The sequence below is a fragment of the Tasmannia lanceolata genome, unplaced genomic scaffold (genome assembly GCF_043159265.1).
Source record: "Tasmannia lanceolata isolate RefF3 unplaced genomic scaffold, GAP_Taslan_0.1 ptg000015l, whole genome shotgun sequence".
Lineage (NCBI taxonomy): Eukaryota > Viridiplantae > Streptophyta > Magnoliopsida > Canellales > Winteraceae > Tasmannia > Tasmannia lanceolata.
Window position 1 is genome coordinate 60,866,752 of NW_027518692.1, and position 14,090 is coordinate 60,880,841.

The following is a 14,090-nucleotide window of genomic DNA, read 5'->3' on the forward strand; positions in this document are numbered from 1 at the left end:
ACTTAGAATTGTTTTGAGGAGTCTGACGGCATGTCAGGCAAAACTTCAACCGTTGTGCTCCACTTCCATCTTGAAGATCTTGAATTTATGCTTAAGGTTCTACAACTCCTTGTGTCTTTTTTTTTTCTTCTTATGGCTCAAATTTAACAACTTCCTTGCCAGAAAGTCTTCTCTCAATATTTCATCAGCTCCACAAACGGTTACTCGAATAAAGCCATAAAAGGAGGCGTCCGCTTCCAAAGAAGAGGTCTCACAACTAAATTAAAACGTGTATTAGCATTTTATCATTACTTTTTCAACACTCGCACCCTTTTACTTTTCGTAGCTGTAGCTGACCTAGATTAAGGGATCAATGAATTCATCTTCCCAGGTGAGTCTGTCTCTTTAATTTGTTTACCCTTCGCACAAACGTCTTGTTCGTGTCTGTTTTGTCGTGTAGCTTGAGTCGGACAATCTGTCAACCCTGAGTGTTGCTCACGCCTCGTGCGTGTCGACATCTCCTTGCCTTTAGCGTCGTGCTCTGCATCTAAAAGGTCCCTTCCATCGGTGCAAAGGCAGAGGAGCCTAAGGAAGAAGCGTCATTTCCCTCTTCTTCTCAACCGCCCGAAATCCAATCACAGGGGACGGAAACATTTCAGTCTTCAAACCCCTCGAATTGAGTTTCCGATTCATTGCCTCAGGAGAGGCTGGCACGCCCACGCATACACATGGACGCACACATTCGTTTTAAACTGAATATAATCATGTAGTGGGCCCACTCTAAACATTGGTAATAGAATTTTCTCATTGATTACACAACCCTATCCTATTAATCATTGAACTTAAACCCGTTTATTTTGAATCATCACTCAAATTTCATTTTAAACATCCATCATATATATAGATTCAGTTAACGGCTGAGATGCCATGGACCATACCCCCATCTGGGATCAATTGACGTGTGATCACGGTCCACGGAGTCACGGACCATCCCCAGGCGTGAGGCTGGGGAAGGACCACCAACTTTGGTGGTCCGAAGACTACTGAACCAGTTCTCTTTGCAACAACAAAAACCCTACCGCGGTCTCTCTATAACCCTCTCGCCTAAGCTGCGAAAGCTCATGGTATTCGAAGCAAACAGAGGAACCACAAATCCTGCCCTAATTTTCTTCGTGCCACGCCAAGTTTTGCTTGAAAAGCAAAGCATGAAGAACAAGAGCTCTTACGAAACCCTAGAAAACGGTTCGACGGACAAAACCCTAGAATCAAAGCAAAAGAAGAAGAAAAGCATAGGATCCCGTCAAATGACTGTTCTTCTTCATTCAATTGCTGCTTATCTCGATAGCATAGGATTCTCCAAAACCCTAACCGCTCTTCGATCCGAATCCCCACTCGAGGTAGATTTTGATTCCATGGAAATTTTTTTCTGATACTCTGTAGGTTTAACGAGTAAGCTGTTCTGTTGATTTTGTAGTGTTTTTCTACTTAGGTTTTTCATTTTCGTCCTCTTTTGTATTTCCTATGTTTTTTTGGTTTGTTTTTTTTTTTTTTTTTGGGTTCTCTATTTAGGGTTTTCAAACACATTTTTCTTTTTGATGTATTGGTTTATAGACTTCATAGGCCACTGTGAATGACAGCTTGTGCTCGTGATTCATTGGGCTCTTCATTGATAAATGAAAGGATTTTTATGTTGAGAGTAAGCTAGGAATTATGCATTTCCGCCTTGAGCGTTCTCAGTATCTGACTTCCAGTGGGGAAGTGCATGGGGCTCCTTTTCAGCTATTTTGGATTTGCTTTGCCGTATAGTTAAGCCTACATTTCTTACATTCACAGCCATGTTTTGAACATGAGTGCAGATTGATGATTGGAAGGCGTATTCTCTAGACTTGGAGGACATGTATCACAAGTACTTGGAGACAAGGTAAAATATCTATCCCTCTTTTTTGTTTGTATTTGATCACTAATGAGAGAACTTCATGAGGAACTAAAAAGTGTAACGACCCAAGATAAACACTATAATAAGTGGTTCCCTAGTACTAATATCAAGTGCCCTATATTTCCATCCCTACTATGGACAGTGTTTTTTGGTTGTGTGTGTAGGCACTAATATCAGGATTAAGTGCCCTATATATCCATCCTTACTATGGACACACTGTGTTTTGGTTGTTTGTGTGTGCGTGCGCATGTCATTAACTCCCTTTTTTATACTTTTTAGTTAGCTTTTAATGGCTGTTTAAAAACTCAAGATTCTATGTTATCATTCTATGCTATCAACACCCAATCAAATGAATGTAAAATATGCTAGTGCTAATATCAACTGCATACATACACATGTGCGTGCGTGTGTTTGCGTACAGCTACAATTTATTAATTATGTAAAGCTTACAGCTTATGGAAAGTGTAAAGGAAGGAGAGAAATGAAAACACTTTACGAGAGGAGAATGAAGATCACAATATACATGTCAAAATCGTATCCTTGGCTAAAGAGTCCTTCAGATGAAATACGATAGTAAAGGGATCACAATGATTATGAATATCTTCCAATTGTCCAATACACCTACTAATCTCCATGGATCTGATCATTGTGATAACCCATCGATTGGCATTAAGGGAATCCTCTTTTATCACAAGAGAATTGGAGAATGACATGCAATTCTTCTAAAAAGACTTGCATCTCTACCTAGTTAGACTCTCTGAATTCAATCAATTCGGCTCGAATCCAAGCTTGCCTAGCATCTTGTCTTCTCGGGCAAATCAAGTTAATAGAGTTTTCTTTTCACCTGGCCAAGTTGAATGAGACAAAATCTAGATAAATGAAATAGAGAATGATTTAGCCGACACTTTGATTTTTCAGCATGCACGCGTGTCGACACTTGTTGACACATATCGGCACTCATTTTGACACTAACATACCACTAGAACTGCCAGAATTAATGTGGACGAATTGACACGTTATTGTACCGTGTCAATTGAGATACTATTTATTATCGAATATTGTGTTTTCCTCCTCTTTTATCATTAACTTTCATTTTTGATAACTCCTTTTTAACTCTTATTTAATATTTCTTGTTATTCCTTCTCTCCTAAACCTAAAACGCTAAACAAACACTCTTCTAATATTATTTTCATTGTATCCTATTATTCTTTCTTTCTCAATACATATTGAAGACTAAAGAACTATATTAGATTGATGAATGCAATATATTTGATTATCTCATGTTTATTTGAAACTTACATTTGATTAATCTAAAAGGTTATTAGTTTGTTAAACGAATACAATATTTATTTTGTTGCAAATTGTGATTAATTAATAGTAATTTTACATATAAGTGCGCGTACGGGCGTGTTATTAGTTTCTTAAACAAATACAATATTTATTCTGTTGCAAATTGTGATTAATTATTAGTAATTTTACATATAAGTGCGCGTACGGGCGTGTTCCCGATTCTAGATTTCTAGGGATTACTGTGTTGGACATCTCGTGTATGTTCCGACACTCGACTCACGAATCCATGTCTACAGATTTTAGAAAAGAGTACATGGACTTATATTAATTTGCAAATTTTGAACATTGAACTCTGGTCTGAAACTAGCAAATTAACCCCCGCTATATTGGATTAACACACTTACACTTGACCCGCCTGGATTGCCTAAAGAGCTACCTTTGAAGTTCAATTTTAGAGTCCTTCGAGTTGTCGTGACTTATCTTTTATTGATATTCACACGTCAATTTGCACCATCCATGTTTATTTATTTATTTTATTTGTTTGAAAAGGTGATTTCATTAGAGAGAAATCTACAGTTGATTTTCATTTTGTAATAAATTCATTCACTTCGAGGAGCCTCTTACGCATCAAGTCCCAAGACTTCATATGCTTTTTGATCCACTCTTTGGCATGGTTGTAACTGTGTCTATACTTCTAAATTTCCGTTGTTTTGTTTCTAACATAGCCTCCTTAGTCCTTGAGATGAATGGAGGTTAGAGTGCCCAAAGAATACTTTCCCTTGGCAACAAGCCTCAGTCATCAACTGCTTGATGGATTAAAATATGAAATGAACATATAGGCATCATCTTCTCCATTCGTGTTGATCTTGTAAGAAGCTCTAGGGCCCTTTGTCAAAAGGGAAGTGAAGGAAACATGAACAGTGAGCCAACCATCTAGAGGGGAAAAAATTAACTCTTTTTTCTGGTATGAGCCCATTATAGAGGTCGTTGACTCCTTATTACTAGATATTTATTTCTATGAAATTTCTAGTGGTTGTAGACATACTATTATTCATGTGGGTGAATTTATTTCCACTATACATTAAGATTAGTTCTCTATGCAGGCTATGAGAAACCATTTTTCAAAATGCGAATGCGGGCCAAAACACGGCCAGAAAAAAATTCTAGTTGACTCAGTACGACGCGGCTGAGAGAACTCAGTTGACGCGGTGACAACTTGGGAGAGTCAAAGGAGTTTTTGATTGACTTTGTAGTGCAAAATGCGGACTCGGACAAGGGTGTGGCCAAGGTAAAAGAGAGTCAACTCGGGGGAGTTCAAGACAAAGGGTAGAGTTTTAAAACTATGCGGGAAACTGCCTGAGAGGTTATTCACTTATGTTCTCAATTCGACAGTGAGAGACTTGAATTTCACAGCTCAAGTTAGTCGAGAGGGGAAGCTCTCCTAATTGCAACTCAAAGCTTATCTATTGTTATTGTTCAAGGGAGATTGCTCCCATTGAGAGATTCGTTCTCTCTTTAGATTTTGATGACTAAGAACTGTTTACTAATAAACCGAGAGGATCTTAGATCAAAACGATGGACAATAGTCCACTCCAAAAGGGTGATTACTCTATATAGGTTAAGATCTATGTAATGGAATGATGACTGTCTATGAATGGTTGCCGACGATAAAGACGGGAGTTTGTTCCCTGTTTTCAGAGAGGAAATTTCTTGAAATTTTAGTGGGCTATGTAATGGGTATTTTCCTCTCTGAGTTAGGGGGCTGTTTTTATGATGCATAATTTGTTAGCGATGTAGTGTTTTACCTAGAGCACCTCGGCCGTGGGCTTTGTACTTTTCACTGATATAATAATATTTTTTCTGCCATTAAAAAAAATAATAGGAAAATAAAGAAGGATACATGTCTGCAGTATTCGAGGCGTACCCCTTACGCTTATCTGAGATCCTTGTCCAATACTTGGATACTCTAGGTTTATGAAGGATGCAGGTATCATCTCTAGTAGACTGGAAATCTTGGTAGATGTTTACGAGATGTGTTTTGTTGGTAAATGCTGATTTTAGATATCTTTCGTGAAGTTCTAGTTGATGGTTATGGATGGGATTTGCTAGCGACCATCACAGAAGGCATTTCGCGGGCCGGTTGTTGCATGAGAGAGCAGCCACCTAGGCTCACTTTTCAGCAGATTTTGTCTTATTCATTTAGGTGGCTGCTCTCTCATGCAACAGCCGGCCCGCGAAATGCCTTCTGTGATGGTCGCTAGCAAATCCCATCCATTAACCATTCTCTCCCTCACCTTTGTTGTTGTGGTATGACTTGGATTGCTTGACCCCTCTGCTTTCTTTGTGAACTCGACGAGCTTCTCCTCATTGGCCAAGGCCGAAGCGGCGAATCCAGACTCGAATCCCCATGCATGAAGCAGCACAAGGCTGATACAGGACGCCATGCACAAGAAAGGTGCTCTCATTGGTGCTGAAAAAATCGGATGGAGCACATCATGATGAAAAGACGTGAGCTTTTGTATCGTACCAGGGTAGCTGTATGGGGAAACCAATGGCTGGATTGAATTCTTCCTTCCTGGTGACTCACCTTCCTTCGTAGCTTTCCAGACACGTGTAGCGAGCGAGTGTACGAAGAAAGACGGAGTGAGCCGAGCAAAAAACCCCGAACGCAGGGAGACTGTAAACCAGGTTTTCTTATTTCTAAAAGGCAGGTGGACCCTATTTCTATTTTCTTTTCATGTCTTGAGATTAACTTGGGGTAGTTTTCTAGGAAGTCAATAAGTTGAGGTCAGATTTCTGGATTTAAGTTTGGCACATTCTACAATTGTATAATCCTTCAGTAGACATTGGTATTTGGGTTGCCATCTTCCATACCTGTTTATGCCTTCCTCTCTCTCTCTCTCTCTCTCTCTCTCTCTCTCTCTCTCTCTCTCTCTCTCTCTCTCATGCGAGGGCTTTTGCGTGACCGGATACTTGCTTGCTCTTAGCTACAGTTGGATTAGTACTTGGATGCCAGAGGGATTATTCCCTTATCAGTGTTTGAGCCACATTTTGGGACAAATCTGTACTTGGAAGTTGGAACCTGGAATGGTGTCTGGTTCTTGAGTGCTTAGTTATTGCCAGAGTTGGATATCTGGAAAGCCAAGCTTCTATCCTTTAAGTGGTTCCAATTCATGGAATTGATTTTTCTTTCTACTGATGAGTGATGATGTTCTTGGGAGAGTTAGAATGTATATTTTGAATGGTTTGTGAGAGTTAGAATATTGCCACGCTAGTTTCTAGAAATGGTAGGAAATAGTAGCAAGAGAAAAGTTGAAATAAGATATTTATGACCTGAAGTATCTATAGTTAATTGCAAAATAAAAAAAAATAAAATGAGTTAATTGGATTTCGATGTAGAAGCAGCACTCCTGCAACTATTGTGAAGTCTGTTTTTAACTCTCTGCTGGTTGGCTTCGTTGTCAACGATTAGGTATGCCTGCCTTCAGTTTTTACTACAGTACAAAGTATTTGACTTGATAAACATCAGTAATTAATGTGAGGATGTCTACAGTCTACCGTCCTGGTTGTTTCTGAGGAACCATTTTTTTGCAGCCTTACGTTGAACAGAATTAATTTGCAATTTCTCTTAAATATGATTTTAATTACCTGATCTTTGTCAGCAATGTGATACTTTTGATATTTATCTGCTATGAGCCTCTCTTTCTCTCAATCTTAGGAAGTTGTTCCTTTTGTTTTATTTCCGATTCGTATGTAGATTATTTCCAATACATGTGTAGGTATTTTAAAGTTTTTTTTTTATTGTTTGGCTTTATTCTGGAGCCTCTCTTTCTCTCACAGGCTTAGGAAGTTGTTCCTTTTGTTTTATTTCCGATGCGTTTGTAGATTATTTCCGATACATGTGTAGGTATTTTTAAGTTTTTTTTTATTGTTTGGCTTTGTTCTGGTTGATTCTTTTGAATTAAACTACCTTTAGTTATGGTTTGCATTCTCATATTTCGTGAATTGCTGTTCAAGTACAGTGAATGCCCTACAGAAGCAAACATGAAGGGCTCAAAAGAGCAAGGTATGCCCCAAACTTCTTTAGTTATGGTGTGTTTTTGTGGTTGTGGTTTTTTTGTTGTTGTTGTGTTGGGGGTGGGGGGGTTACATGGTATTGTTTTTTGTTACCAGTACTCCAAATATTTCAGTTATATATACATTTTTATTGGTAAAGATCTCAAGGTAAGCCCTGATTCCAGATGCACAGAAATTGCAGATTCACAAAAATATACTGGCAAAAAGGACGAGGGAGAAAGCAAATGTGATGCTTCTGAGGACCTAGTTTGTAAGAAAAAGAGAAAGAAAAGTAGTGACAGTGATGCCGGGATGGAAACTGAAGGTATTAGTCCTGGAGTTGGGAATGGATCTGCCATAAATGCCGTAATAGATGATTTGCATATGAAATCCAAAGAGAAGAAGAAAAACAAAAACAAATTGGTTTCTGATTCTCTTGGTGACAGTATCGAACTTGTCCAGTTAGAAATATTTAAGGAAATGGCTGAAAAAGTTGGTGATGAAAGTCAACTGGGTGACTTGCATGCAAAATCTAAAGATAAGAAGAAGAATAAAAATAAGTTGTCCTCTGATTCTTGTGATGAGAATGCTAAACAAGTGGGCTCAGAAACATTGCAAGACGTGGTTAGGAAGAAGAATAAGAACTTGAAACCTTTAGGAGATGAAAATAAAATTGATTATCAATTACCTGACTCGGTGACAGAGAATATATCTGATAAAGTTCCGTCTGATGAGGCAAACACAAAAATTAAAGATAAGAAAAAGAAACACAAATCGAAGGACTGTGAGTCTACAGGTGATTTGAATCAAACTGATTTTAAGAAAGAAGAGGTTTTAGTTTCTGAGGTGGTGAGTGTTGTTGCTGTTGAAAAGAAAAGTTCCAAGAAAAGAAAAAGATTGGCTTCTGAAGAAAAAGAGTCTGGAGTTGATGACAAAATTGCAATCAAAGAGTCGAATCATAGCACAACAGAAATTTCAGAAGAGAACAAGGAAATGGAGATACTTCCAAAGGAGAGCACAATTCTAGCTGGCAATGGATATCTTAACCCTGGTAAGAAAAGGAAATCTGAAACAAGTGAAGTGGGTACTGTCAAGGCTCATAATACATCTCTTCCGTTTGAGGATTTGACAGAGGTAGATGCCCATGCCAATGGGATCCTTGTGAAGAATGGAAAAGGAGGAGGTTTCACACCAAAAACAACGAAGAAAGAACACAAAGGTTCAGATGAGGTATGTGCATCTTTTGTTTTGTTTACTTTCTTGCATTCATGATATCTCCATTAATTATTGCTCTATATAAGACTTTATGAGTTCTGTTTGTGTAGAAGAAGGGGTGAGTTTGTCATTGACCAGGCCAAGATGAACCTGGAAATCGAACTTCTAATTTCCAAGTGAATCTGAGTTCTGGACATTGATTTAGTCTATATGTAGGACATTTGATACACTATTTTGAATTGATGTAATAATATTACTAATCTTGTAATACGAGTATGTGGGTTTGTCGGGCAACCCCGGTCTCCAGCAACGTGGTGTTTGAAACCTCATATTTGTGTTTGACATTAATATATATTTTCCAGGGTATGTCCGGACCGGTCTTTTGATATTTTGTATTACAGGATGGGACTCCTGGTCCCCAATGTAATTCCACCATCATTGAAAATATGTCAACTTTCAAATTTATTTATTTTTATAAAGAACAGCAACTTATAGTGTTGAATATCCAAATCTTCCATGGCTACCCCTTCCTAAATCTTTCTGGATGCTGCCAATCTTTTAGATTTTAAATTTATCTGCTAACATGCATACCCTTACATCATCTAAGATTTTTTTTATCGGTACTATTGCAGCCGAAAACTATCAATGCATTTCAAAGGGTAAAAGTTGAGGAGGTGGAATTCGTTGATGAGAGGCTTCAAGATAATTCTTACTGGGCCAAGGTTCGATTTTTTCTTTTTTTTTTCCCCCTTTCAGGACAATATTTTGTAAGCACCCATTTTACTCTTGTATTATCTATTTTAGTTCTGTTTATGTTACAATTTTCTTCTTTTGTGACTTTTTGACAGGGTGGTGCGGACAGTGGTTATGGTGCAAAGGCACAAGAAGTTCTTGGGCAAGTTAGAGGAAGGTACTTCTCAGTAATATGGAAATATCTCGCTAATTTGCATTTAAATGATTATCATTCTCTTGATTGCAACTGATTGTTGAAATGCAGAATGTATTAAATTTAGAAAGGTTGAGAAATCGCCGCTTCGTTAAAGTTATTTTTCTAGTGTATTCTTTTTTTTTGAAAGGATTTTTCTAGTGCATTCTAAAGCTCAGATTTCACATCTTTTCTTTAATCCAGTAGTTACTATACGTTAGATGCTATTAGTTTCATGTTGTCTGCCACCTGATCTCAATTTTTTGGTTTGAATACATCTAATTATCAATACATGCTGGATGCGGTTTACTTCCCCTTTTCCTGCCTCGGATTTAACTCCTCTCTAGAATACCTATGATAGCACTGCTTCTATGACTTGTATGTTTTAGCAATGGCATTTATTCAGTTTCATATATTATATTATTTTGTATTATATGGGTGTTGAATTGTTGATACCCGACACCTAATAGCATATCTTGGCTGGGGTGATGCGGGTTGCTGCAGCCAGTGTCTCATTTATATTTTATTAAAAGAATAACTGTACAGTAATGCCCTCTCTCTCTCTCTCTCTCTCTCTCTCTCTCTCTCTCTCCCTTTTGAACGGTAACCCCAAATCTTTTCCTTCCAACCTTTGCTCTTGAGGAACTGACGTCAAGTCATTCTGGCGGTTGAGATAAAGGAGATGCTAATGAATGAATGCTCGAGATCCTTTCTTCGAGAATCAAACAGTCGATTGGTGCTTGATATTCTTTCCTTCTATTTGGGTTCGGTAGAAGGGATGTGCAGATTGGGGCAGTAGATGGAGGGAAGTTCAGGGGGGATATTTGGTCGAGGCCTGACAGAGGCAGTGGTTTTAACAAGGTCATTTGGGACAGTAGTATCTGGGAGCAGGCAGTGGTTAATGTCTCAGTTGTGTACAGGATGGCACTTGAGGCTTATAGCTGCCAAGGGCATAGCTTTGGAATGACTTGCAAAGGCAGAGGCTGTCCTGTTCTTGGTTGCTGGAATCAGCTGTGGTTCAGCATTTTGAGTTTGTGTCCAATGGTGTGTGTATCTTCCATTGTCCAACAATGAGAGAAGGGTGGCCAACATGTGTGCACAGAAAGCACGACGAGCGTTGTATATTTGTTGAAACCCACCTTAGAAAACTGCCTTTATTAATTTTGACTAATGATTCAAAGAAGTTCATCTGTATGAACATACGCAATTTACACTACAACTGCTAGCAGGAGGTGAGTTACCTATCAATCACTCTCCTAACTATGTTCATCTATTCATTGTTTTAAATTTCCACCGGAACTGACACAAAATGATTGAAATGTTTTTGTTTCCATCCACACCGAAACTGAAACGTATCGGGGCTGTTTGGATACGCGGATTTTAGAATCTTGGATGGGGGACGAGAGAAGGACCGTTCATCGTTTTCTGATTTCTCGCCCTTCTTTCCGTCGAGCAAGTGAGTAGGAGATTGTCCCGTGTTTCCAGGTTTTAGATATCTCAGGATGGGGGAGAGATTTCTAAAACCGATTTCTTACTTAAAATCCAGGATAATGGATTGTCAAATCCAGAATTTCACCGCTTTCAAACTACCTGGATTCTAAAATCCATGTATCCAAACGACCCCATAGTGAAACCAAAGCCGCAAGTGACCAAGTGTACTGAAACACAAACCGAAATCGAAACGCATATCAAAACCAAAAACATGTGTATTAGTGGTATAATATTACACAATGATATTTATATGATTTGTATGTGAAATATGGTGCGTAAATTCAGACATGCTTGATAACGCATGTCATCAGCTGTTCAATGTCGTTCAACCATTATGGGTGGTTTATTTGCTTATGTACTTATTTTTGAGTTTGTATTTGTGCTTATTTTAGACATCCTGTCCTCAGTATTCCATCTCAAGATGGAGTGGCTGATAGGAAACATAGACATAATACCTAGGCAGGTTGGGTTGGTTTGTCCATGCTCTTTCACTCGAGCTCCACAACATCTTTAGGCTGAAGCCTTCCATATGGCAACTCATGCTATTTACTGACTCACTCCCATCATCTATACTTAATAAGCGGCCTCCATATCAGCTACTACCAGGAACAACACCTGACTATCCCGCCTTATTGATTGTGGGGTTGTTTCTGCTATGTCCATGCCCCAAGATCTACTCATGAGTTCTGTCTCAAACTGACTACTTGCATGTTCATTTGGTATGGTGATGAACACAGGCTCTCTCTCTCTCTCTCTCTCTCTCTGTGCGTGTGCGTGTGCGTGCGTGCGTGCCCACCTCTCTCTTTCTCGCGTGCGAAAATTTTAATCTCACGTCATCTAATGAGTCCCACTTTCCACCAAATGTGACATGTGAGATTAAGAGGAGAATGCTCGAGTTCTAGTCTTAGCCTTTCATCATCCACAGCCAGTGCCACTTGATAATTGTTATGTAGAAAATAATGGAATTATGCAGCCCTATGCGAATCATTATATCAGATGCTTAAAAGACAAAGAAGCACTAATATGTCAAGCTGTCAAGCCACCTGAATAGCCACATAGTGATGTAGTAGCTAGCGATGAGTGGGGTTGCAGCTATGGGCGTAGAGATAAATTCCCTTTATAAGAATGATACATAAGAGATTGTAATTAAATCCTCAGATAAAAACGGTGTGAGATGCAAGTGGGTGTATAAGCTGAAAGAAAAGGCAGAGGACAAAGTGGACAAGTATAATGTTAGTAGCAAAAGGTTTTAATTAGTATGGTTTGGATTATGAGCGAGTCAGAAATTGAAAGATGCAAGAATGGTCTAAAATAAAGCTTTGATATGAAGGGCCTAGGAGAATTGCATTATTTCTTAGCTGTGGAGATAAAAAGAACAAAGGGATTGTATTGATGCAAAAGATGTATGCTACTTGCTATGATAAACTGCAAACCAGTTGACACCCCTACAATCTATAACAAGAAGGCATGCGGAAAATAAGGTTGCAGAGTTAGAAATCCTCATACATCTCAAAGTAAGATTGAAGCCCTGCAGTATCTCACACTCACGATCAGGAGGACGTCAGTTTGGGAGGGAGTGTTTGAAAAGTAGATAGTTACATACTTACATGTGCAAGGAATGTCTTTAAGGGTACTTGAGTCATTTAATTGGAAGTATATAAGTCACTGATTGTAAAGTGTGTACCCTATGAAATTCAATGACATTTCCTCCCCAACGGAATCCTTTAACTCAGCTTTTACAATTCCCACTTCCTAAAAGCCAATGCTTCACGTACAAGGCAGACAACAGGAGCTGATCCAAATGAATGTCGGGTAGCACAGGAGGGTAGGTGCTTGACCTTCACTAACAACACCGCAGCAACCTGTATTGCGTGCAAATAACAGAAACTAGCATGGAGCAAGTGGGTAAGTCTTTGAGCAACGTAACTTCTTGGTAGATTGCTTACTTGATTGGGTTCTATGTTGAGAAGCAGATGCTATAATTTAAGTCTTCCAATTATGTTGATATTGTTTTGTTTATTTTCTTGTTTTATCCTCGTGCACTGGGCCACCCTTTTTCCTTGTTTTATCCTTCTGGGTGCTAAGGAAACCAAACTTTGAGTCACCTCTCAATTGAGCTGAGTTGATTCGAAACCTGTTCACTGGATTGATTTTATTTGAGTTGATTCCCTTATCTCTGATTGAATTAATGTGGAGAATTAATCAATGTAGAGAGGCGATGATAAGTCCCATGTAACACTAAAATATTTATTTGGGCAATTTACAGATTAATCAATGAAGTTATAAGAGGATTTAGATTTCATTAAGAAAATTCTGCAAATACAATATTATAGGGACCTAAAAATTACATTATACTATTTAACACTTGTTTTAGCGACCCGTGCCTGTTTTTCCAGATGTGTATTTACTAGGATACCTGTAGCTTAAGCTTGAGGCCTTAACCCCTGCGTAACATATGCAACCTGTGTATGTATTTTGCTTGTTTTGTTAAACTTTTTCTCATTATTTGATCTCTGCACAGGGATTTTCGGCATGAGAAGACCAAGAAGAAGAGGGGGAGCTACAGGGGAGGACAGATAGATCTTCAGTCACACTCAATAAAATTCAATTATTCCGACGATGAGTGAAAATATCAATATCCATTCCTTTTGTGGTGAGAAATCCGTGCATGTATTTTTAGCCCTTGTTGGTTAAGAGTGCTTAAACAGTATCTCCTCCCGTCGTTGTCTCTTGGTAATTCCTGAACTGGGTTTCCTCCAAATTTTGTTTTTTTTTTAATTTTTTTGGATTTTTATAAACATATTATTTATTTGGGCATTGCAGAATTTTATTAAGTTTCAACTCTGGAAACTATCATATAAATGTTATAAAAAACAGGTGGTTCTTGGGGAGTGCTTCAGTCTCTACTGGTATTCCACCCCAAGCTGTCCTGTTGGTTAGAGCATGGACTATTTTAAGTAAATATTTTTCACCATTCGCACTGCCATGTTTTGATAATAAGACTAACTCACCTTGTCTTTTATTATTCAATCAGCTGTCAAGCTATTACAATTCCTAAAAAGCTGCTAGCAGCTAATTAAATAAGAAAAGACAAGTTGAGTTTGTCTCAATATCAAAATATGGTATGGTAGCGCTAATATCAGTAGCCTGAAAAAAATAGCTCATGCTATATAGCTGTGATTTATTTTTTGGTTGGAT

At 38.4% G+C, this 14,090-nt stretch overlaps 1 protein-coding gene across 3 annotated transcripts; it reads left to right on the forward strand.

Moving 5' to 3' along the window:
* The first annotated feature begins 1,065 nt into the window (after positions 1-1,065).
* On the forward strand, positions 1,066-13,720 carry LOC143892819 (uncharacterized). Of its 3 annotated transcripts, none has more exons than XM_077397701.1 (7): positions 1,066-1,376; positions 1,836-1,900; positions 7,228-7,271; positions 7,455-8,491; positions 9,109-9,198; positions 9,325-9,386; positions 13,414-13,720. In XM_077397701.1, exons 1-7 carry the CDS (start codon positions 1,101-1,103, stop codon positions 13,517-13,519), a joined length of 1,680 nt encoding a protein of 559 aa, XP_077253816.1. In that variant the 5' UTR covers positions 1,066-1,100; the 3' UTR covers positions 13,520-13,720. The 3 variants fall into 3 exon arrangements, with proteins under 3 accessions (XP_077253816.1, XP_077253817.1, XP_077253818.1); XM_077397702.1 differs by having other exon boundaries at positions 7,464-8,491; XM_077397703.1 differs by having other exon boundaries at positions 1,301-1,376; positions 7,447-8,491.
* The last annotated feature ends 370 nt before the right edge of the window (positions 13,721-14,090 follow it).